Source organism: Cyprinodon tularosa, unplaced genomic scaffold (assembly GCF_016077235.1).
Source record: "Cyprinodon tularosa strain WSP-4 unplaced genomic scaffold, ASM1607723v1 ctg157, whole genome shotgun sequence".
NCBI lineage: Eukaryota > Metazoa > Chordata > Actinopteri > Cyprinodontiformes > Cyprinodontidae > Cyprinodon > Cyprinodon tularosa.
The window spans coordinates 592,630-618,775 of NW_024038405.1; the positions used below are offsets into that span (position 1 = coordinate 592,630).

General features: G+C 40.5%; 2 protein-coding genes across 4 annotated transcripts in view; one reads left to right on the top strand and one right to left on the bottom strand.

Moving 5' to 3' along the window:
- Positions 1-12,895, top strand: fbxo11a (F-box protein 11a). Of its 3 annotated transcripts, none has more exons than XM_038280138.1 (22): positions 1-303; positions 3,121-3,273; positions 3,385-3,466; positions 4,687-4,831; positions 5,212-5,341; positions 6,357-6,440; positions 6,531-6,663; positions 6,749-6,855; positions 6,941-7,052; positions 7,303-7,409; positions 7,711-7,848; positions 8,042-8,259; positions 8,358-8,538; positions 8,677-8,799; positions 8,971-9,056; positions 9,160-9,236; positions 9,346-9,489; positions 9,574-9,684; positions 9,787-9,894; positions 9,976-10,084; positions 10,168-10,266; positions 11,430-12,895. In XM_038280138.1, exons 2-22 carry the CDS (start codon positions 3,169-3,171, stop codon positions 11,557-11,559), a joined length of 2,529 nt encoding a protein of 842 aa, XP_038136066.1. In that variant the 5' UTR covers positions 1-303; positions 3,121-3,168; the 3' UTR covers positions 11,560-12,895. The 3 variants fall into 3 exon arrangements, with proteins under 3 accessions (XP_038136066.1, XP_038136065.1, XP_038136063.1); XM_038280137.1 differs by having other exon boundaries at positions 3,149-3,273; XM_038280135.1 differs by having other exon boundaries at positions 3,149-3,273; positions 9,787-10,084.
- msh6 (mutS homolog 6 (E. coli)) overlaps positions 12,860-26,146 on the bottom strand; it is a 16,733-nt gene continuing 3,446 nt past the window's right edge. Inside the window, exons 4-10 of the mRNA XM_038280134.1 lie at positions 15,419-17,981; positions 14,873-15,156; positions 14,674-14,791; positions 14,501-14,590; positions 14,233-14,387; positions 13,117-13,316; positions 12,860-13,044 (exon numbers count right to left, since the gene is read on the bottom strand). Coding sequence (XP_038136062.1) covers positions 12,963-13,044; positions 13,117-13,316; positions 14,233-14,387; positions 14,501-14,590; positions 14,674-14,791; positions 14,873-15,156; positions 15,419-17,981 — 3,492 coding nt within the window. The 3' untranslated portion in view covers positions 12,860-12,962. The remainder of the gene's footprint in view (positions 13,045-13,116; positions 13,317-14,232; positions 14,388-14,500; positions 14,591-14,673; positions 14,792-14,872; positions 15,157-15,418; positions 17,982-26,146) is intronic.

Consider the following 26,146-nt stretch of genomic DNA (forward strand, 5'->3'; position numbering starts at 1 on the left):
GCTATGGCTCCTCCTGCTACAGTGGAACGGGGCCAGACGTAACACCAGTGCGGGCGAACGGCGAGCTATACAGCGATACGGTCCTCTCGAGCCGCGGTGGAAGATGGCAGCTCGTCTGATGCTCAAGAAAAAGACATAGACGGCGTATTCTGCGTCGCCTCTTCTGTCGTGAAAGCTTCGACATTTTCTCCAGATTACCAACACCCCAAATGAACTCCGTCAGAGCAAGTAACGTGAACAGAAGACCTAGGCGAGTATCAAGGCCGCGCCCGGTGCAGCCCGATAGGAACCACCAGGAAAGAGGTAATTTTTGCTTTAACTTATATTAGCTCTGTTTAGAAGCTTGTGAAATTCACATATCTGGTCCTTTTCTAACTTTATCTACAATATGTTTGATATTTTTCGTATGTTATTTAAGTTAAAAGAGGAAAAGCATTGTTCAGTGTGAACGCAGCGCAGCATTCTCGGTCGGGGTGATTTACTCAGGAAAGGTCGAGGCTTCTGTGTTTGTAGCTACCATTTAGGCCGCGCTTTGTTTTGTTTGATTTTATACGAGTCGACACGTCTTCTGCCTGGTTTATCAAATATCGTTGATATTATTTTATTCAGGTAAAATAACACATGTTTAATTCTTGTATAACCAAACGTACAGACTGTAGCAGAATGACTGTTGACAAACGCCAGGAAGGGCGCATTAAAGGGTTTTGCTAGTTGCCGTAGCAAGCTAATTGAATGTAGCCCGTGCTACTTAGTTGTTATGATTGGAGTGTTTGGGCGCTGCTTTATGAGTACTTTAGTACCTCCGGCTGTCATTTCCTCCTAAAAACGCCCCTGTCTTTTTAGCCTCTGCGATTTTGAAATGTCAGTGTCGATTGTGCTGCTCGACATTGTGACTGATTTCTGTAGGAGAAACCCCATTGAGGTTTTAGCATTGTGGCTGACATTAAACGGTGAACTATGAGGGATCTCAATGTCTAAACGTAAACATTACTCATAATAGAAGTATTTACTGGTACTTGTTGTGTCACAGCCTATTTCTTGGGGCCAATTTACTGGTTTTATATATATGTCTGAATTCATTTTGACGTTATTTGCCCACTAGGGCATAGTGAAATATTTGATCTCAAATGTCAACTGGAATGCAGTCAGAAGGAGATATACCTTTGTAAAAGTTATTAATCCAAACTAAGATATGTATGGGCCAGTTTGACATTATGTTATTATAATGACCTGGCATTGCAGCTTAATCAACATGCAAAATAGCAACTAATTCCTACTATTGTAAAAGAAACTCAATTCATCATCAAAGTGTTTATATTGGCATAAACAGATACTGTTAGATTCTTATAGTTTTTAGCCCTTGCCATATTTGCATACTATTTCATGCAGTTTCAAAACAGTAGTTATCAATGAATAACATCAAGTTTATAAACGGAACAATTAGCTTCACATTAATTTGTCATTCGTGTTCAAATGTTTAGGCACCTTTCAACCAACTGAGCAGCAGTGGACAGTAGAGAAAGGGGCAAATGCATTTTTCTCAATCTGTGACCTCATAATTTAAACTGTTATCTTTCACCTCAGTAAAATGGATTTGAAATGCAGGGACTGTGTGATGTGATGGCAAATTTATACAGTTTTGAAACTATAACTCTTTAAAAACTAGGTATTCTTTGATTTGAGTGACAAGTCTATTCCGATGTTTATCTAATAAAATTATGCCAAAATAGACTAATTTACTTTTTTAAAATAAACAAAATACATATGGGGTTTAAACTCGCTGATACCTACCAAAAATGTTAAGGGATTTGCTCATTTTGTGCATATATTTATATATATATATATATATATATATATATATATATATATACATATATATATAAATACACACTAATGCAGGAAATTATAAAGATAGGTTTTAAATTTTGATAAAATCTTTCATTATGTAGCTGCTAAAGCATTTCTACAAACCACAGACTATATGGCAGTAATCTTATTTAGCATTGTTTTGTCTATAATAACAGTTTTACATTTTTGAATATGTTATCGTAAAATCCCACAGTTTTTGATAGATTTATAATTTTAGTTTATCTAAGTAAAAACAGTCCCATTAGTTATTTCAATTTAGTTTTTCAGGTTAAGTAAATAGATGTTATCCTTAAAAGTGGATTGTTAATTTACAATCGGAATGTGATGGATTATTAAATCCCATAAATACAATAATATTGTTGTTGTAAAATAGTAGTAATATATTTTTCCCAGCTGAATCTTAACACTTAAAACTGCCTTTATTACGTTGCTTATTAACCTGAGAATGTTGTTACCGCTTATTAGCAATAACTGGTTATTGCTCCACACTTTTTTCAGGCTCATACAGATGAACTTTTCATTTCTTGTTTTTTAGTTCTTTGCTGCCAATCTTGAATTTGAAAGATGTTTTTTTCCTCCCAAGGAATTCAAAAAAGGGATTGCATAGATTGAATCAAACAGAATTTCACCAATATTTATTGAAGCCTATTTCTTTTTTACCTGCTTCTCATCAATCAGAGATGGTCATTTAGTTGTAACGTGTAACAAAAGCTGTTAGTTATGGTTACCCCTCAAACAGTATTTCTCAGAGAACTTGCACTGGAAGTGTGCATTTTGTTTTTAAAACAGCATGGGAAACCTAATCTTAAAATGCTTTGGTTGGTTTATTTTGTTGATTAGGGCCCCTCTTGATAAGATATTTAATTAGCTTATTCTTAGGTCCTAAAAGGACAGTGTAACTTTACTGATTCCAACCTTGGCTTCTCATGTGTGTGTGGTCCAGGTCCTTAATGTATTACTTATGCAATCAAAGTATTTCTACAGGCTTGTAATATAGTTTTAACAGTTAATTTAGAGGGTAAGTTAATTAGTTAGTCCTCTGAAAACACAATTTAGTTTTTTTCTTACATTTACATTTATTCCTGTAAATATAGATTAGACTTTTTGAGCTGCCTCATGTAATTTTGTTTAGTGATCGATGAGAAACTCACTTTCTAAGGAGCTTAAAATTCAGATGAACCAAGGTTTTTTTCCCTTATCTTGCTGATAAATTTGTGTTTTTTTTTTTGTTTGTGTTGATTTAATTACTAGCATTTTCCCCCTCGTCTACTAATCGTAGATGAGGACATTCCTGCAGAAATGGTTGCAGAAGAATCTGGTCCAGGAGCTCAGAATAGTCCCTACCAACTTAGAAGAAAGTCTCTACCTAAGAGAACGGTGTGTCCCACAAAGACAAACATGGAGGTACGCTGGTCTTTCTAAGGCATTGTCAAAAATGTATGGCTGAAAAGATTTGCTTCTAAGGAAAATTCCACTTGAAAATGAGAGATTTCCACTGACCTCCTCTGTTCACAGGGTGCCTCCACTTCAACAACAGAAAACTTTGGACACCGACCTAAACGCCCCAGAGTTTCAGGAAAGGGTCCCGATTTACCAGGTAAACACATTTTTTTTTTTTTTTTGTCTTCCATCTTTTCTCAGGTGGATTCATCATCACAGGGATTCATAGGCTTGTCACATTAAACAATAAATCAATTAATTGAATGATAAGAATTTATCACAAGATGCATTTAAAGAAGATCAATTTCAACTGCAGCTTTGATTGTTTTCCCTGCGTCTCCCTCTCTTTCTATTGAAAGAGAGGGAAGTATAGATGCCTAAAGGTTTCACTTGTTTGCGTTAGTCTCCACTCTCCTCTCCTTTTATAGTTTCCTTAGCGCAGTGCTGTGTGGAAGAACTTTGCATTCAAACCAAATGACATGTTATCCTCAATCGCACAATATCTGGGACAATTTATAATCCTGCAAAATTTGTTATTATAACAGGCCTATTGAGCAATTAGCCAAATAATATACTGTGGGCATTAAAAACTCATAGGAGTTGGTTGTTAAGAGGTTGATCAAATATCAAATAATTGTGTTTTTTTTTTTTTTACTTTGCTCACCTAATTCTATCATCTCAAGTTATTTTGCGGTGAAACAAACATGCAGACTTGTTTCTTCTCTTCCTACTTCCATGTTTTGCGTTTTATGGTTAAATCATTATGCATCAGTTCCTTTCAGTGAAATTTTGAATTTTGGCTTATAACATTTAACTTAATAGTATATTTTATTGTGTCCTTATCGTATGACTTGATTCCAATGATGCTGGTCCCCATTTGATCCAGTTGGTTTCTTGAAATCTGACAGATTGCAAAAAAAAGCATATTAAACCAGAATAACTCTCATGATCTACATGTAGATGTTTCATCACATGAGAGAGTAAAAAAAAAAAGTATTGTCCGTTATAATATAAAAGATTTGAAATGGCGACCCTGGGGATCTTTTTGGGTTAAACATGCAGTACTGCATTAAGCTTGCAGACTAGGAACCTATGAAGTCTGGTTCTTGGGACAGTTGGAGTCTCACAGCTGTTCTAGCTAAATGACTTGAAATAAAGGTTATCTGCTGACATATTCTTGTTGTATTGAACTGTCAGCTCCTATCATTATGCTCATGCTTGGTTTTAATAGATGTATTTTTATTTCTTCCCCCATACCAGGTCATTGAATGTATGTATTACAGAAACTTGCTTTTAGTGTGATGTTTGAGTCAGTTCATTCAGAATCTGTTCCCATAAAAACTTTATGCTCAAATGCTGTGATCATTGTTTCCCCAGCTGCTCCAGCAGAACAGTATTTGCAAGAGAAGCTTCCAGATGAGGTGGTGCTGAAGATTTTCTCATACCTGCTGGAGCAGGATTTGTGCCGTGCAGCTTGTGTGTGCAAGCGCTTCAGTGAGCTGGCCAATGACCCCATCCTCTGGTAAGACTTAATGATGTAAAAGAGAACTAAACAGACTAAATCTAAAGCTACCATGTTTGAACTAAAATCTAATGCTGGTCGCTAAGATATGTTTCTTTTACAGGCATATAGGATGGTCACCACTAATCCAAGTGGCTAAATGTATCTTAAATGGAGAGAGTTCAAAATGATCCATAAGCTATTTTGATGTTAGATTGTTAATAAAACATTTATCAGGCAGTTTATGTAATTTGTTTTAACGATTTTGTTTCAGTTGTTTCTGTAAAGCTACAAAATGCTTTAATGATCACAATAAATAGACATTAAACTGTCGTAAATGTCTGTGTAAAGGAAAAATGTGCGGGATGAGAATTTACTGATGAGGTGTTTTAACATTTCAGGAAGAGACTGTACATGGAGGTTTTCGAATACACTCGACCTATGATGCATCCGGAGGCAGGAAAGTTTTACCAGATAAATCCGGAAGAACATGACCAGCCAAACCCATGGAAGGAGAGTTTTCAGCAACTGGTGAGGACTCTTTTTATAACATTTTTGTAACATCGAGTAATTTTTTGTTTTACTTTGAAACTAAATTAAAATGGGCTGCATTTGTTCAAATGTTTCTTAGCTAAAGCACTTGTTTGAGCCCTGTTTTATCTCATCAAAATGCTATATATTTAGCTTTTTTTATTCAATTGTATGAGGAAAACTAACAAAAAAATGTAGTAGGTTTTCAACATTTTTTTTCTTCTTTTTACTTCCAATTTTTTTTCCCCCTCAGAAATTTTCCCTTTGAGGTACTTTGGAAGCAGTCTTATCTGTAGGTTCTGCAAGCCTTGAAAATGCCTGATGCAGAAACTAGTCTTTGATTTTCAGAGTTTTAGAGTAAAGCTCTTGTATTATCATTCATGTTCAGTAAATTGCAGTTTCCAAATTCACAATATCTGAACTTTCTGTTTTAATAGCAGAACCTAACATGTTGAGATAAGTCACATCATAACCCTAGTCTATTTGTTCAGGTTAACTTGAATTAAAATTCTTCTAAAATCCAAAACAGTTTATTATGCATACATTCAGGGGCTTAAAACAAAATATCGTTCTGTTAAATCTTAACTTCAAGTTTTTATCATGAATATAAGAGTTTTATATTCATATAGATATGTGTAAAAAATTTGTAAATATGTGTTCTTTATTAAAAAAAATAGACAAATTCCTGTCGCTTTTTTTCACACCAAAGATTTAAATTAAAGACCCGACCTATCCAGACTGTCTAGGATAACTTCATTATGTTTTTCTCAAAACTCTTGTGTATATTAATGTAAATATAATTCTGTTAAAACCTTGACTCTCGTGTAGGAATTCACTTTTTCTTTTGTATAAAATAATCATGCAACATGTCATCATCACTGTCATGCTGTTGTCACAATGAAGCAGAACCAATTAAGTTTAAATCCCTTTTTATTTGAGTTTGAAACTATCATTTTTCCAGTTTAAATGTTTGCTTTGTTTTTTATTTTTTTTTTATATTGTTTCACTTTTTTAGTATAAAGGTGCCCACGTTAAGCCAGGCTTTGCAGAACACTTCTACAGTAATCCTGCCAGATACAAAGGGAGAGATAACATGTTTGTAAGTAAACTGCCCAACCCTATTTATTCTTAGGGCTTTTAATTTATTATTAATAAATGTAGAACTCATTTGTTTGGTTTTGTTTTTCAGTATTATGACACCATTGAAGATGCACTCGGAGGAGGTCAGGAGCCTCATTTTGACGGCTTGATATTTGTGCATTCTGGTATTTACACAGATGAGTGGATCTATATTGAATCCCCCATCACCATGATTGGAGCTGGTAAGTGTTTCTTTAATCTATTTTACAGCTACATTTTAAACAAATTGTGTCTCCATGTATTGAACTTGAACGATTCATTTTATAGCTCCTGGAAAGGTTGCAGAGAAAGTCATCATTGAGAACACCAGAGACTCCACCTTTGTTTTCATGGAAGGCTCTGAAGATGCTTACGTTGGATTTATGACAATCAGGGTAAGAACATAGTATGTGACATGTTAGCTGCATTTTGTTTTTCATATTTTCGGTACTTATCCCTTAATTTTTGTCTGTGCTGCAGTTCAACCCTGACGATAAATCTGCCCAGCACCACAACGCGCACCACTGCTTGGAGATTACAGTGAACTGCAGCCCCATCATTGACCACTGCATCATTCGTAGCGCATGTACAGGTAAAAATCCCCTAATCTCTGGGCTCCTTTGCTATGTCATCATAAAGGGTTTCAGGAAGACGGATGGGAGGAGATTTTTCATTATAATTCAAGATGAAGTGTGTCAAAGTTTCTATAGTTTCCCATTCCTACTTCACCTGTACATTTCTAACAATTTATATCTGCAATGTTTAGTTTTCGTACTTTGTATATTTAACCTCCGTTTCTATGTTATATATGTTGACATAAGGTTTTCGTCTTTCTGTTCCAGTTGGGTCGGCTGTGTGTGTCAGTGGTCAGGGGGCTTGTCCCACAATAAAACACTGCAACATCAGTGACTGTGAAAACGTTGGTCTTTACATCACTGATCATGCGCAGGTAAAGTATAGTCAGTGATCTCGTATTTGAAGATGTACTAGTCATGCCTTTTCATAGTTTTCTGTTTATGAATGAGAAAAATGTGGGATAGGATGAAGATCTGCTCTTTGTAATACGATAAATTGTCTGATTCTGATACTTAAACAGAAAGTCATGAGCATCCATTCAGGGATAAAACCTCCATAATGCCCATCTCAGTGATTTATAACCCCTGGCATACATGCTGCAATATTATTATAGTTTTTGTGTTTTACATATTTAAAGGAACTATCATCAGACTGTATGCATACCATTTCTTTAGGGGATCTACGAGGACAATGAGATCTCAAACAACGCTTTGGCTGGGATTTGGGTAAAAAACCACGGCAACCCAATAATCAGGAGGAATCACATCCATCATGGCAGAGATGTCGGTGTTTTCACGTTCGATCACGGCATGGTAAGATTCACCCACTGTTACTTAGTTTAACAAACGATTTCACTCTGCTACTGTATTTCCTTCCTGATTACTTTGATTGAAAGCATGTTTCACACTAAATGCTCCTCTATGTAATATAAGCGAGCAGAGCTGTTTTGAGTTGTTCGTCTTCCCAGGAGGTGTAGTAATTTTGTATTTCTCCATGTTTTTTTAGGGTTACTTTGAGAGCTGCAACATCCATAGAAACCGAATAGCTGGTTTTGAGGTGAAGGCATACGCCAACCCCACGGTGGTTCGCTGTGAGATCCATCACGGTCAGACTGGGGGCATCTACGTGCACGAAAAAGGCCGTGGGCAGTTCATTGAAAACAAGATCTATGCAAATAACTTTGCAGGGGTGTGGATCACCTCAAACAGCGACCCCACAATAAGGTCAGTGGAGTTAGACTGTCTTCCATGCAGGAGCTCTCCTTTAAAGTATTTCTTCATAAAGGCTCTGATGTGTTTTTTTTTTGTCTTTCCAAACACAGGGGTAACGCCATTTTTAACGGAAACCAAGGTGGTGTCTACATTTTCGGTGATGGCCGAGGCCTCATTGAAGGAAACGACATTTATGGCAACGCCCTGGCAGGAATCCAGATCAGGACCAATAGTTGTCCTATTGTGCGGCACAACAAGATCCATGACGGTCAACATGGCGGCATATATGTGGTAAAACTTTAGATCCTATTCAGCCTTCACAGTGAACCTATTTGCTGATTTTCTTCCATTTTTAGAGTAATTTTATTACAAGTTTTACACTGTAACTTGAAACCATAATGGTGACATATGCTCTTTTGTTTACTGCAGCATGAAAAAGGACAGGGAGTGATAGAGGAAAATGAGGTGTACAGTAACACTCTGGCAGGGGTGTGGGTGACAACAGGCAGCATGCCAGTACTAAGGAGGAACAGGATACACAGTGGGAAGCAGGTAAGATCACAGCACGGTGGATTTATCTGTTATACATGGATATTAAGTTGCTGGCAATAATCTCTCATTTCCTGAAGGTTTTTAAAATGACTTGTTCTGCTGTATAAATGTGGAACATATCAAATTAGTTTTGTCTTTCATTTTAAATTCCAATATCCACTATTTAAACAGGTTGGGGTCTACTTCTATGACAATGGCCACGGTGTGCTAGAGGACAATGATATCTACAATCACATGTACTCTGGGGTTCAGATAAGGTTTGTGCAGAAAAGTCAATAATATTGAAAATTTTAAACCAAATCTTGCACCATATGTGCTGAAGTAATTCAGAAATCACTGATGTCCTTTTATTTTTGACAGAACTGGCAGTAATCCTAAAATCAGACGAAACAAGATCTGGGGGGGCCAAAATGGGGGCATTTTGGTTTACAACTCAGGTGGGAAGCAAAAATGTGTTTCTTATTATTTGTACATCACTAATGTAGTGCTTGGTTTAAACCACTCAATTTGTGTTTCAGAAATGAATCAGTATCTTTGGTTTTTCAGGTTTAGGATTCATTGAGGACAATGAAATCTTTGACAATGCAATGGCAGGAGTGTGGATCAAAACCGACAGCAACCCCACGCTGCGCAGAAATAAGATCCACGACGGGAGGGATGGAGGGATCTGTATTTTCAATGGAGGAAGAGGTACTTTGGTTAATATTCTAAACCTTCTTTCTACTTATTTTTTTACAGCAGTCATTTTGAACTAAAGTTGTTTCTTTTGCGAAGGTTTGCTAGAAGAGAACGACATCTTCAGAAATGCCCAAGCAGGTGTTCTCATTAGCACCAACAGTCACCCCACACTGAGGAAAAACAGGATATTTGATGGCTTCGCTGCAGGTGGGTAACACATGCACAGGTGTTTTTAATGGACTTCAAATGTCCTTCAATGTTTGGGTTACAAATTGCGGTTTTAACTTGTGTTTTGTTTTTGCATTGTAGGTATTGAGATAACTAACCATGCTACAGCAACCCTAGAAGGCAATCAGATTTTCAACAATCGTTTTGGGGGATTGTTTCTTGCATCTGGTGTCAATGTTACAATGAAAGGTACTTTCATATTGCATATTTTACGATCTCCTGCTCCTAATTCAATATTCATGTTTAAATGTATTCTTTGTCTACCACCAGATAATAAAATACAAAACAATCAGGATGCCATTGAAAAGGCTGTGAGCAGAGGTCAGTGCCTGTACAAGATTTCAAGTTACACCAGCTACCCAATGCACGATTTCTACAGGTACCCTCCATCGCATGTACAACAATAATCTCTTGTGGCCTTGCTGTTGCTCTCTTATGTTGATTCATTTTTGGTTCACACAGGTGTCATACCTGTAACACAACAGACCGCAATGCCATTTGCGTGAACTGCATCAAGAAGTGTCACCAAGGACACGATGTGGAGTTTATCAGACACGATAGGTTAGTATTTTCTGACCAAAACAGGTCATTATTGGTATAAGTTGGAAACATAGCCATGGCTGGACATGTTACAGCCACTGACCAGCTTCCCTATCACTAATGATGTTCACATACCATAATGCTGCCACCACCATAGTCACATAGGGATGGGATGTGTTGGTTGGTGTGTAGTATAGTCTCACCTTTTCAAAATTTGCTTGTTTTCTTTTTTATAGCTTTAGACCTTTCCCCCTCACATGTGGGCTCTTTAATGATGCTGTTTCTTCACTGGTGTCCTTTTAACTGGTTCTGGCTTGATACTGACATCAGTTTGTTTGAAATCCATTTATTAATCTGGATTTTTATGCATGGCTGTCACGTTTTGTTTTTGTAATGACATTGGTGGTAAAATGTTGAAAGGGATAGATACTTTCTATCATTTGAGATACCAGTAATATCCAGTGAGGTTTAAGGTTGTTCCTCTGCTATGTCTCCTTTATAGTCTGTATTTTTTTCTTTGCTGTCAAACATTATTTTCTAATCAGGTCTCTGCCAAATATAAAACTGTGGGCAAGCCAGATGACGAGTCTTAGAAACGCTGTATTTAGGTCAGTTTTATAGGTTTAAAAAAATTGAGTGCCTTCTGCCTGCAGGTCTGGATAAGAGCTGTTTGTGACCGGCTCTTTAAAAGCAATTTCTCATTTTTTATCTATGAGGCATATTCAGCTGTTCAGTTTCCTGTTCAGTATTAATCACTCATTCTACTGTGTTAAAGCAAACAGACTTTTACTTGTTAGTATACTGTTTATTAAAAGATTTTTGAGCATATCTACGTGTGTTGAGTAATTTAGTACATGGAGTTAAATTCTGTCCAAATAGCAAAAGTCAGGATGCATCATTTATTTATGGAAAGAATCGGGAACCTCTAATATTTAACCCCTTCATTTATTTCTCTTTTCACAAAACATCTAAGGATAATTAAACAATCAACTTTTTTTATACTTCTTGATTCCTCATAAATATTTCCAATGTTTTTACTTGGTTTAAAGCAGTCAATAAAAGGGTTAAGCTACCAAATCTGTGTTTTTACAAATTAAACCACCATTTATTTTGATTTGGTCAAAATCAAGGATATTTATGTTCCATGATTTAATCAAAATGTCTGATTACTTTTCTTCTTGCAGGTTCTTTTGTGACTGTGGTGCAGGGACGCTGTCCAATCCATGCACGTTAGCTGGGGAGCCGACTCATGACACGGACACTTTGTACGACTCTGCTCCCCCTATAGAGTCAAATACGCTGCAGCACAACTGAGCCTTAGACCTGGGGTCTAAACACAAGATACTTTTAGTTGTGCAGCAAAGAGCAAGCCTGAACTATAATATTCACTTTGAGAGAACAAATACAGCTAAAATAAAATGTGGGTCAGGAAATTGTTGAGGAAAAAGAAGCCTGATGGATGCCTCGCTTTTTTCTTGAAAAAAAGACAGGAGGAGCAGAGAGCAGCAGACTCAGGGTATGCGGGTGGGGTTAAAGTGCAAGTTACCAACGGTGAGATGGACAAAAGCCACCTTCACTCATCTTACTTTAAGAAACGCAAGAACAAGATCCTACAGTGATGTACAGATCCAGGAAGAAATGGTCCCTCATTCAAAGATGCTTCCACCACTTCGGCGACAGACATGCTCGTATTTAACATACGACGGGGGGAAAAAAATGACCTAGCACTTCAGCCTCCCCTCCCCCTTCTTAAGAAACTGAGATTTGATTTTATGCTTTTGTGTAGTTTTGTATTTTCATGCAAAAATCTTACTGTACTTGAATGTCTTTATTTTATTAAATGTGTTTGTTTTTTTTGTTATTCCCCACAATTGCTGTAACTATACTCATGTCGCAGTATCTAACTTCTTTCTGTGAAAGAGATCCAAGAAAAAGAGGAAAACACTAAACATTTTCTCTAGCAATGTTGATTTTGGTTGTAGCAACAGAAAAAACCATTGCAGAATTGTGCTTTGACAAGACTGGTTGGAACATGTTAGGGGGGGAAAGTCAGGTGTGGTATTGCAGCCTGCTTTACAGATTCTATGCATATTATTTTCTACGTTCGTCTTGTTAAACATCAGCCTACAGGCATTCAAATTACAGGCTTAATCCAAAACTTATGACCAAGTAAAATGATTGCTGCTGATGTGATAATTACACATCTGATAGGAAATGTAAGTTAAACAGTTTACGTCTGTTCCTGTTTAGAGAAAAGTTGCTTTGTCTTTATTTTCAGATGCCTGTTTTTATATAAACATAAACGCAAGAAGTCTTGTAAAAGCAAAATTTGTATTTTTCTGTTTTTTTTTTTTTTTTCCAACATTGCTGGAGAATTGAACAGCTTTTGCTCTACAGAAGCTGAGACAAGTATCTATATACAGCGCTTTATGGTTTATCATTGCCTCCCTCTCCTTTCATTCATGTGTACTGGTGATTGTGGATTTCTCATACAGACTGAAAATGTATGCATGTATCATAAACATCTAGACTTAATATATTGTGAAGTATTCAATAACCGTTATGTAGGCGCTAGTGTGAATTAAAAGGGTTTAATTTCCTAGATGAAACATTGTCATTTTTTAAGAATAAACTTTATTAGATCATTGCAGTAGTGTTTTTTTTTTCCAAGCACTGAAAAGAACAGAAAATCAGCAACAGTAAGAATTCCAAGATAACTACAGGGTGTTGAGCAGTTGAAGAAGTGAAGTGAAGCGTGTTTTGTCCTGAGAAGCGTCTTCAGCGAACTGACAGAGTTTTCTGCAGAGCAAGAGAAAACAATTAGTTTCAGCTTAAAGCAAACTTAAGTATATGTTGCAAACGGAAACATACCTGAAGAGTCTGAGGCTGATGGTGCTTTTCTCAAACTCTCTGGCCTTCCTGTGCCCAGACTGGATGACCTCTTCTGGCAGGTTGGCGAGTCGAGCAGCGTTGAACCCATAACTCTTTGGACAAGCGCCGCTGATAAACTTGTAGAGGAATGTAATTGTTTCCTGACTCGGATCCTCGCATTCATTCTCCACCATGCATGCCTAAAAGCCATAAAAAAACAAATACATCAAGTCATTCACAGGCTGATGTGCTGAGAAAGCCGTGAGCCCAAACATGCATTTCACAACATCTAACATCTGTTTCAGGAAGCAGTTTGTGGCTAAATTGGGGATGCAGCTGTTCTGTAATCTAGATAAAGCCTCCAACTGTTAAACTTCTCCCCACGATATTGGTTATTGCTTCACTTTAACGTTTAAAAACCTATTCTCTACTGGAAATGTGGAACCCTAAGTGACAATTATGCGATTTTTGCATATTTTATCATATATTCATCAAAAGACATTCCGTTTTAACTCATTTACATTTTCAATTAAATGAGTCATAATTGTGAAATTATTTTGTTTAGAGTTGATGGAAAATTTTAAAGTCATGCTTATGCCATTCTGTATAGTGATATTTGGGAGAAATAATGTACAGCATGAATTTAAAGCTAAAATTATGAGATTGAAATCCTAAATATGAGAGTCAAAATAAAGGCGACCAAAGTATGACAAGACAGAATCATGTTTCAAAGAACAAGTTGGAACAGTACACAGAAAATTTAAATATGACTTAATGAATTAATAAATATTTTACTGTAAATTAAATTAATGAGTGGTCAAAATGTGCTTCTACTGATTTAATTCAGACACTTTGGGAACCAGCTAAAACATTACATTTTAATTTTAAATATGGCTTGTCAAGTCAAACCCATGGCTGATAAAAAATCTTTGATTTAGAACTACCATTTTTATTTTTACACTGGAAACATATATGGAAACATTCAGGATTTCCTTTTATCTCACATTTTTCTATATGTAAAAAACAGTAACGAGTGCAGACAGGCACGGCAAAAACAATTAGTATGACAACATTGGTCAGCATGTGCTGAGAAATACTGAGCCTTTTCATTCTTACCATGTGGCCCAGTCGCACAGCAGGATTGTTTGCATAGTCCTCCACCAGGGAGTGGTAATGTGTGGAGAAGAGCGTACGGCAGCAGATCTTCTCAGCAAGCTCCTTCACAACAGCGCTGGCGATTGCTGTGCCATCATATGTGGCTGTGCCCCTTCCTACAACACGCCACAGACTAATGATTCACCACGATAACACCATGACAGAGAAAACTGCAGAGAGCGCCTCCACACTGTGCCCACTAAGCATGAATGATGGTGGAAAAGTTTACCTAGTTCATCAAGGAGCACCAATGAATGCTTAGTGGCATGGTGCAATATGCTGGCTGTCTCACTGAGCTCCACATAGAAGGTGCTCTCACCTACAGAGGGGACACAGCAGCTTAGATTACAAAGGGTCCACTCAGGCCATAATGTTTATGTGCATGATGTGAGGAAACATTACCGGCCATGATCCGATCCGAGGCTCCCAGTCGAGTGAAAACCCGATCGACTGGAGTAAAACAGAGGCTTTCAGCTGGAACATAGCATCCGAGCTGAGCTAGAATTATCACAAGTCCACACTAGAAGCAATAAAAACAAACAGTGGATTAATAGAGGTTGGTAAATGATAAACAAAATTCAGTGTAAATATTCAAGCAGACCTGTCGCATGAGAGTCGACTTTCCACCCATGTTTGGACCCGTAACCAGGACACACGAGGCGCAACCTTCCAGCCCATCACCGTCACCATTCCCAGAGCAGCCGATGAAGATGTCGTTAGGAATGAAGTCATCCCCGAAAAACGTCTTTGTCACACATGGATGACGAGATCCGGTTAAGTTGATGAAAGGTGCGCTGCGGCCGTCCTCCTCTGGAAGCACCACCTGGGGTCTGGTCATGGGCCCATCTCCTCCCAGACTGTAGCAGGATAAAGCCAGCAGCACATCTGGGAGAAATTAACAGAATGAATCCAAATATTAGGCTAGAATCACTCCCATGTGCTTTGATTAATGGCTTTCCACCAAGTTTCCCATTTTAAGCTAATTCTGGTAAAGCTAGAGCTGCATTATTTGACAAATGTTGTTTTAAACCCCATAATTTAAACCGATAGGAGAAAATCTGACAAACGTTTCCTCAAAGATTTATTTGAAAGATATGTGGAAAATGAGAAATGCAGGAATAACTTTCTGGATTTAAACCGTTCTTACCCAGCACTGCCATGCACTCCGCTCCAGTCTTCCAGTCTTTGTAGTTCTTGTCAAAGTTGTAGAAGAGCCTCCTCATGCAGTCCTTCAGGGCAGCATCCCTCTTCTCCTCAAACCCTTGCAGCTCTGAGAAGAGCCGCTCGCTTTCCTTCGTCACGTAACGCTTCCAGCCTTTCTTTGTGGACTTCACCTCGTACTCCTCTGGGATGTTTCTCTCTGAAACGCTGTCGGGAACCTCCATCTGGAAGCGGTTCCGCCCGGTCCCCCAGTAGGCCATGTTCTTACAGCCGAGCCTCTTCTTCTGCCTCTCCAGGTAGTCCTGAAGGTCCCGCTCGCAGTTTTTGATTCCTGTGAGAGCTTGGTCATATTCAGGGTCAAAGCCAGCTTTAGGGGTTATGACACCTGTTGTACGAGCCTTCTGGTGGTCAAAGGCAGTTTCCCAGCGCTTCAGCTCTGCTGAGAGATCAGGGAAGAGCCCGTTCTCTTCCGTCTTCACACTGATAATCTGATGAAGCAGGGTGGAGCGGAAGTCACCTAAAACTGGGGCGAAAGCAGAAATGATGTCTTGCATGGTTTTGAAACCTTCCAGTGCCGAAAGGAAGTCGGCTATCTTGCGCTTGCTGTAGGTGACCTCCTCGTACAGCACCGCTCTGGAATCAGGGTGGTCCTGGCCTTTCAGTGGAGTACCGATGCTGTGAATTTTACTAAGAAGACGCTCCAGATCCGGAAGCTTTTTCAGCATTTCTGAGACCTCGGTGGCCTGAGCCTGAGCTCCCATCAGGTCCTCCACAGCATCCAGTCTGTCCCTGATGGAGGCGGGGTTACACAGAGGAGCACAGAGCCACTGTTTCAGCAGCCTCTTACCAAACGGAGTGGAACAAGTGTCCAAACGCTCCAACAGTGTCCCTTCTGTTCCTCCTGAACCGTTCTGGAAGATTTCCAAGTTTGCCAGGGTGACTCCATCCAGGACCATACGCTGACGGGTCTGGGAGAAAAAACTGGCAGGTCCAGCAGCTTTCTCCAATTCAACGTCAACAGGGACGTATTCTTCAAAGTTTGCCAGGGAGAGCAACTCTTTGTCTACCAGACATTTCTTCAGGTAGAAGATGCAGCCGCCTAGAGCAGAAAGTGCCAACTCATAACCTTCCTTAGGCGTTAGGCACAGGGAGTCGCTCTCTGAGGTCATCCTCTTCAGAAGCGCAGGGAGGAAACATTTGGATTCTTCTCCAGCTACCTCGTCGAAATAATTCTCCTCAGAGAGGTTTTTAAGAGTCTTCTGAGCGTCCCAAAACTGGGTTCCTGCATTCAGTCCTTCCTGCAGAGCAGAGGACAGAGATGCCTTGAGTATTTTGCGGGTTTCGGCAGACAGGTTGCCTTTTTCAAAGAGAACTTCAGCAGGAGGAAAGTGTGCAATCAAGGTGCGCAGCCGGGAGCAGTGGCGATCGTCTGCAAACTGACCGATATGGAAATATCCCACTGACGTGTCTGCAAAGCAAACGCCGTAGGTGCGATGTCGACCAGAGCTCTCATCTTCGGCCTTTTCCTTCAAACTCAAAAGGAACTTGCTCTGGCTCTCCGATGGAGCGCCGTCCAACACGCTGTAGGTCTGGGTTCCACGTGTGATAATCCGGCACACTTCTCTTCTGACCACACGGTCATATTTGGTGGGCTTGGCCATAGTTTTGCAGCGTGCCTCCATCATCTCAGGGGTCTCCGTCTGCTCCACGCGAGCCACCTTATAGCCTTTCTGCACCAACACGTCGGAGAAACGTGCAAAGCCAATTTCCGGGAAGCCAGAGTGCGCCCAGGTTCCTTTCATGAATGTCAGACCCAGCTCGTTGACTCCGATCACCGCATCCATGTGGTACAGCTCATAAAACTTCCCCACCTTGTAGAAAATCACAGTGTCAAACATCCCCGATTTTAGCTGCCACCAGCGACGCATACCAGGAGTGTTTCTGTTTAGAAAGTCTTCAGGCACATACAGGGTGGTGGGATCATAGTCCTCCTCACTCTGACGACATCTTTTACCATCTTTCCTTTTACCATCCTGCAGCCACTCCAGCTTCTCGTGATCCCAGACTGTTGCGCCTCCTGTGGCCCCCGATCCATTAGTCTGGCTCTCAAAGCTGTCAGGAGCTGAGAAGGCTGACAAGCGGGACTTGGTGTCTGCCGTGATCACAGTCGGAGCTCGTTTAGGAGCAGCAGAGGGTGTAGCAGGCGCCTTTGCTTTCTTACTGACGGACTTCTCTGCAGGACGTTTGCGCTTCACGGGCTTAATGGGGCTGTCTGGTTCGGACTCCTGACTGCTCCTCCTCTCCTCTTCACTACTCACGGTGGCCTCTTCCTCCTCTTCCTCGCTGCTAGATGCAGCATGCTCTGGTTTGAACTCTTCGTCTGATCCGTCGCTGTCTGAGGCCACAACAATGCGCCGGCGCTTGGCTTTGCTTGATTGCTCTTTGGAAGCACGTGACAAATCCCGGCGCACTTTGGGTGTCTTCACTTCCTCGCTTTTCTGTTCTTCTGTGTCACTGACCTCTTCATCAGTTACTGTTGACTTGTCAAGCTATAAAAAATAATTAAATATGTTAGAATTAATTAGTCATTTTAAAATGTTCCTCTAAGACGTATTTAATTTGGCCAGGAAGTTAAAAAACAAAAACAAAGTGGAAGCTCCAGGATCACCAGTTTCCTTCTCTACAGCGAAGTGTTGGACAAAAATAAAACATCTACATTCTATATAGATGTACCAAACACAGTCAGGTGAACTTAAGTTCAAACAGGAGGAAGTCTGAGCTGTATGGACATACGTATTTAAGACTTTTAAGGCTTTCAACGCAATTATTAAGCATGGCAGTGGTAGCATCATGCTTAGAGGGAGCGGTATTTTTCTTACAGTGGTACTAGTGCTTCACAGTGTGATTGAAATTATACACTGCTCAAAAATAAAGGGAACACTTTGATAAAACATTCTAGATCTGAATAAATGACATACTCTCACTAAATACCTTGTTCTTTACAAAGTTGAATGTGCTGACAAGAAAAATAACAAAAAAAAATTTATGGAAATCCAATGTATTAACCCATACCATACCAACTTTATTTATGAAGCACTTTATACACCGAACAGGACCAAAGTGCTGTACACAATCATAAAATACAATAAAATTATAAAATAGAGAAAAAACGAGTGTAAAATACATATTAGTATACAAAAAGAATAAAACAAAGTAAAACGTCTCAAATTGTGTCAAAAGCCAAGGAAAAAAGATGAGTCTTAAGAAGGGACTTAAAAGCAGTAAGAGAAGAGGCCTGTGTTATGCTCAGAGGCAGATCGTTCCACAGCTTAGGAGCTGCCACAGAAAAAGCACGGTCTCCTCTGAGCTTGCATTTCGTCTTTGGGACCCTCAGAAGCAACTGATCAGCTGACCTGAGGGAACGGGAGGGTGTATAAGAATGTAACAGCTCAGACAGATAAGAAGGAGCAAGGCCATTAAGAGTTTTAAAAACAAATAAGTCTTCCTGGCTTAAACCGAGGATGGCACCGTTGGCCCCCCTGCACCCCCACTCTGCGTGCGCACGGCATCTCCACACCGCTCCGGCTGGCCCCTGGTCTCAGAGGCTGAACCGCCATCGACCCCACTCTTCCCATGGTCTGTCATTACACCACGAACACCGACAAGATTTGTCTAGCTTCATCACCGGCCCATACTACATCCACCGGCTACATTCTCGTGGCGCACATTCAACACGTCATTGGTTACGTCATCGGAAGACGACCAACACAAGAGACAATATAGGAAAGCAGCGGCGACAGGGAAGACGCGGGGTGGATTTTCGTCTACTTCGGACCTTCCCAAAGGCTAAGCCCAACTCCGAATTAAAAATAGAACTATTCAATACTCAATCACTCTGCAATAAAACCACTTTTATTTTTGATCACATATGTGATAAAAAAGTGGACATATTATGCCTTACTGAAACCTGGCACAAACCTAGTTCATATATGGCACTAAATGAAGCTTGTCCACCAGGTTATACATATCTGGAGAAAGCTAGGACCACTGGCCGTGGTGGAGGGTTGGCCGTTTTCCATCGCAGGGATCTACCTATAACCCCCCTCCCACTACCGGAGCTGACTACATTTGAGAGCCTTCTTTTTAATTGTAAATTGCAAAATGAGACAATTTTGATACTCCTCATTTACCGCCCACCAAAACTCAACACTGGATTCATTATGGAACTGCAAGATCTCCTGACTTCACTTTGTGCTACATCCCATAATACGCTTATCCTGGGGGACTTCAATATTCATGTACACTCGTCTAATAACCGCCCTGCTGCAGAATTTCTCGAACTCTTGGACTGTCTACATCTCACACAACACGTTTCAGTACCTACACACACAAGAGGTCACACTTTGGATTTGGTAATCACGGACAACGCCCCCATTTCCAATCTGCAAGTTGAAGACTTGGGGGTGTCTGATCATAAATTAATTTCCTTGACTTTGCCATTAACAAAGACATATATGCAAACAAAACGTCAAATTCAATTCAGAAGTTTAAAGACAATAGATCTGACCCTTTTCAACCAGGATATTCAGGATATCTTACTAACTACGAAATTCACCTCTGTCAATGATTATGTCAACCACTATAATTCCAGTCTTCGCAGTATTCTTGATACTCATGCACCGGTTAAAACTCGGACAGTTACCTTCTCCAGATCAGCCCCATGGTTTACATCTGAACTCCGTACAATGAAAACTGCAGGTCGTGCCCTGGAGCGGCAGTTTATCTCCAGTGGCTTGGTGGTCCACAAACAAGCCTATCGCAAACACCAAAAGACATATTCCAAAGCACTCACGGCAGCAAGATCCCATTACTTCTCCCTAAAAATCTCGAACAGCCGTGGGAATTCCAAACAGTTATTCTCTGACATAAACTCTCTGGTCAAACCTTCCACATACACGCATGCTGATACCAGTATAGATCATTGCAATAGATTCATGGACTTTTTCATTAATAAGGTGGCATCAATCCAGTCTGCTCTCCCTATAACAGCTGAGTCTCAAATTGTTATACCTCTCCCCACGCAAAGTAATACATTTTCAGCTTTCTCCGATGTCACCCAGTCAGACGTGGAGAAGATCGTAAAAAGCATGAAAACTTCCACCTGCGTGCTAGACCCTCTCCCCACAGCATTACTTAAGTCTAATATTACAGCCATTTGCCCATTAATCACAACCATAATTAATCAGTCTTTGCGGGCCAGTCAGGTTCCCCCATCTCTTAAAACTGCAGTCATCCACCCTTATCTGAAAAAACCCTCACTTGACCCCAATATTCTTGCCCATTACAGACCTGTTTCAAATTTACCGTTTATATCCAAAGTTCTGGAAAAAGTTGTGGCAGCCCAACTTCATCAACATCTTCACATCCATAACTTCTACGAAAAGTTTCAGTCTGGCTTCCGTTCGGCTCACAGTACAGAGACAGCTCTGGTTCGCGTAATGAACGACCTTCTCATGACTGCGGACCAGGGCTCACCATCTCTTCTCCTCCTCCTTGATCTGTCGGCTGCATTTGACACAGTGAATCACACCATCCTTCTCAACAGGCTACAGTCAGAAATTGGACTTTCGGGTACAGCACTTAAATGGTTTCATTCATATCTCACCAATAGAACTGAATATGTTTCCTTGGGTCAGTCTAAATCTTCAACTCATACTGTGACTTGTGGAGTTCCACAAGGGTCAGTCCTTGGGCCAACCCTCTTCTCCATCTATATGCTCCCCCTAGGTCACATAATCAATAAACACAAGGTTTCCTTTCACTGCTATGCTGATGATACACAACTGTATATGAAAATGGACTCCACTTCTCCTACAGTTCTTCCATCTTCACTTCAGCTTTGCTTAGAGGAGATAAAGGCATGGATGACTGCCAACTCTCTTCAACTTAACAGTAATAAAACTGATGTCATCCTTCTTGGCACCCCTCATCAAACTCAGTCCTCTAATCTCAGTAGTATTTCAATATTTGGTCTTAACATTCCCTTTTCCACCACCGTCACAAACCTTGGAGTTAGGATTGACTCTAACCTCACTTTCAACTCCCACATCCGTCATCTTTCTAAAGTCTCCTTCCTCCATCTCAAAAACATTGCCAGACTCCGCCCTTCCCTCTCCCAACCGGATGCTGAGAGGTTGATCAATGCCTTTATCTCATCAAGGTTGGACTACTGTAATGCCCTCCTCTTTGGGACCTCTGGTAAAAACCTGCAAAAGCTCCAGTACATTCAGAACTGTGCTGCCCGGGTCCTGATGAGGAGGCGCAAATTCGACCATATCACTTCTGTTCTTAATTCACTTCATTGGCTACCGATCAAACATAGAATACATTATAAACTCTGTCTGCTTACCTATCAATGCATCCATGGAGTTGCTCCTGCCTATCTCAGTGAACTCCTCTCATCGCACGCTACTTCTCGTAGGCTTCGTTCCTCCACCTCCTTTTACTGCCTGCATCAACCTAAGACCAAACTTGCCACTATGGGGGATAGGGCTTTTCAGGCAGTAGCTCCACGGCTCTGGAATGCCCTTCCAGAGTCCCTGAGAGCCCCACAAGGTTTGGAGGCCTTTAAAAAAGGTCTTAAGACTCACCTTTTTAAACAGGCCTTTTAGAACTGTAAGTTTTGTTTTAAATTGTGGTTTTTATTGTTGGTTTCAATTGTTGGTTTTGGTACCACTTGGTGCGAGATGTGTTGCTGTGGGCCCTACAATTTATTCTTTATTTTTTATTATTACTATTTATTATTACTATTATTATTATTTTTTGGTAATTGTTGGTTTTTGGTGCCGCTCGATGTAGGATGTATTGCTGTAAGCCCTACAGTTTTTTTTTTTTTTTTTTTTTTTTTTTTTTTTATTACTATTGTTATTATTTTTGTCTTTGTTTTTTTTCTTCTTTTGGTCTCTGTAGCACTTTCAGATAAAATCTATTATTATTATTATTATTAAAAGAATTTTAAAATTAATCCTAAAATGTACTGGCAGCCAGTGTAAGGAAGCTAAAACAGGGGAAATGTGGTCGAATTTTCGTGTACCTGTTAAAAGACGTGCAGCAGCATTTTGAACCCTCTGAAGATGAGAAATATACAAGTCGCTGACCCCTGTATAAAGTGAGTTACAGTAATCCAGCCGTGTCGTCACAAATGCATGGATCACTGTTTCGAAATGCTGTCTGGAAAGAATGGGTTTTACTTTTGCTAGCTGCCTTAAGTGGAAAAAGCTGGACTTTATAACGGCTCTGATGTGCGCTTCCATTTTAAGACCAGCATCCATCTTAACCCCTAAATTTGTAATAACCGGCTTAACGTACTGAGCCAAGGAGCCAAGACTAGTCACGGAATCAGCAGTGGATCTGCCAAAGATCATTACGTCCGTCTTGTCCTCATTGAGTTTTAAAAAATTTAGGGCCACCCAGGCCTTCACATCTTCAAGACATAAAAACAGAGACCGAAGAGAGGTGGAGTTTACATTCTTTAGCGGTAAGTATATCTGTGTGTCATCTGCATAGCAGTGAAAGGCAATCCCATGTTTTCTGAAAATAGAGCCGAGCGGAAGAAGGTAAAGTGAGAAAAGGAGCGGGCCTAGAACTGAGCCCTGTGGGACACCACACGACAGTGGAGCAGAGGGGGACCTATGGCCATCAAGACAGACACAAAAAGTACGTTCAGCCAAATATGATCTAAACCAATCTAGAGCTATGTGACCGACGCCCACCCACTGTTCCAGACGGGAAAGTAAAATGACATGATCAACTGTGTCAAAAGCAGATGATAAATCCAACAGCACCAAAACAACAACGTCACCTGAATCAGTTGCTAAAAGTATATCATTAAAAACTTTTAAAAGGGCTGACTCTGTGCTATGAAATGGTTTAAAACCAGACTGAAAAACCTCTAATACATTATGTTCATTAAGATAGGCCATTAGCTGATTACAGACTACCTTCTCAAGAATTTTTGAAATAAAAGGCAATTTAGAGATAGGTCGATAATTTGCCAGAACAGTAGGATCCAAAGCTGGTTTCTTAAGTAGAGGCTGCAGAACTGCATGCTTCAGAGCGTTAGGAACAATGCCTGAGGACAAGCTACTATTTACAAGAGCAAGGACAGAAGGACCTATAGCAGAGAAAGCTTCTTTAAATAATTGGGGCGAAATAACATCATCTGGAGAACCAGTTGGCCTTAAGTGATTAACCACCTCCTGCAATAATTGCAAGTTCACACATTCAAAGCTGTGGAAAACACCAGAACAAGGCACCACAACTGAAGGATCATAAGAAGAGGGGATAATCTGGGCCCTAATAGAAGCAACTTTCTCATCAAAAAAGTGTAAGAAGTTTTCACATGCAGCAGGTGAGGTCTCCATAAAGCCACTATGTGAATCGTTTAGAACAGAGTTAATAATTTTAAATAGGATAGCAGGATTCTGACTATTTGATACAATCAAACCCGACAGGTATTTTCTTTGGCTGCCTTTTGCAATCCTTTGATAACAGCGCCAACATTCCTTTAATGTTTGGAGAGACACCTGTAATTTGTCCTTTCTCCATTTGCGTTCTGCTCTGCGGCAGTCTCTCCTGGCAGCCCGAGTGACCTCATTTAACCAGGGTTCATGCTTGGATTTTGGAAATCTAATTTTTAGAGGTGCCACCAAATCCAAGGCTGCTTTACTGGTAGAATAAAACCAGTTGCTGAGTTCCTCAGTGTTATTTCCCACATCCTCTGGAATAGTACAGTTCTGATTAAAAACAGAAGAAAACTGACCAGCAGTAGTAGGGTTAAAAACACGACAGAGCCGAGCTGCAGCCCGAGTTTTAGCTTTTCCATGGGACAGCGTTGTCTCAAACAAAACAGGCATATGGTCAGAAAAGAATGAGTCACCAATTTCTAAGTTAAAGACTGGTAGACCATAAGATAAAACCAAATCAAGAGTGTGACCATGTTCATGAGTAGCACCAGTCACAGACTGCACAAAATTAAAAGAATCAATAACATTAAGAAATGACTGAGCCATAGGTGAAGTCGGACAGCAGACATGAATATTAAAATCACCAACAATGAGAACTCGGTCATATTTTGGCATGATATCGGCCAAGAAATCAGAAAAGTCATTTATAAAATTTTTGTTATACTTTGGTGGCCGATAGACTGCAGCACACAACACAGTGTGAGAGCTGCCAAGTTCAAATAGGCTCAGCTCAAAGCTACTAAACGAGGGTACGGGCAACTGCTTGCAAGTAAAACTACTTTTAAAAACAGTCACTATTCCTCCACCAGAGCCCGACATCCTTGGAGAATTAAAATAGCTGCAGTTCCCTGGGACAAGTTCATTAAAAATGCTGGAATCACCCAAGCCACGTGTCCATGATTCTGTTATAAATAAAAAATCTAATCCTTGAGAGGAAAAGAAATCCCTAATTACGAAAGTTTTATTTGCCAGCGACCTGGCATTTACCAAACCGATCCTGACAGAAATCGGCGGATCCACGTCATCAGCTGCCGTCCGGGACTCCCGGCAGAGAGGGCGCAGGTTGCTAGGATTCACCCTGCGTCTACAGGGCCGAGAAGCGCAGGGACCACGGGACTGGAACGCTCCATCCCAGCCTCCACCGACAGGAACCAGACAGGAATCCACGGGATCCAACACACGCAATGGACAGGAAAGGCGAGGCACCAGACCACACATCGCGGAGGCAGAGAAACCGCGCCGCAGGGCAGCCTTCAATCGCACCAGCCGACCGCTGCGCCTTCCACGGCGGCGCGCCCGCTTCCAACAGAAAGGCAAAATCCAGAAACGACACAGGTGAGCTGGAATGCCCAACGGCCGGGTCGAAGTTTTTTCTGCATTATACGTCCTCAGTAACGTGTTTCCAGCTGAGGCACCAATGTCCAGCAATGTTTGGCGATCATACACAATTAGAGAGTTTACACTTGTAATAAAATTAAAACCTGACAGGAGACAGAAACAAAACAGGAGGAGAGTCAGACGGCAAGCCTCAAACACTGGCGCCATCTTGCTTCCACATTCCAATACCCAATAACCCAGGCATCCCCAAACTCGGTCCTCAAGGCCCCCTGTCCTGCAGGTTTTAGAGGTTTCTCTGCTTCAGCACAGCTGGTTATAATGATTGCAGTTGAACAAAAGCCTGTTAATCAGCTTTCAATTAAAATCAGCTGTGCTGGAGCAAGGAAACCTCTAAAACCTGCAGGACAGCGGGCCTTGAGGACCGAGGTTGGGGATGCCTGTATTAACCAATTGAGGCCTGGATCTGGAGTCACAAAATAAAATTAAAGTGGAAACTCCACAACAGGTGATCCAAATTGGATGTAATGTCCTAAAGCAGGTCAAAATGGGGCTCAGTATTGTGTATGACCTCCCTACAAGGCCTAGGCACCGATTAAATGGCGGGTGGTCTCCTGAGGGATCTCCTCCCAGACGTGGACTACAGCATAGCTAAGTCCTTGACAGCTGTGGTGCAATGTGATCTTGGTGGATGGATTGAGACTTGATGTCTTCAACGTGCCGAATCAGATTCAGGTCTGAGGAACGGGTGGGCTTGTTCATAGCTTCAATGCCTTCATCTTGCAGGAACTGCTAACCCACTCATGCCACATGAGGTTTAGCATCATCCTGCATTAGGAGGAACCCAGGGTCAA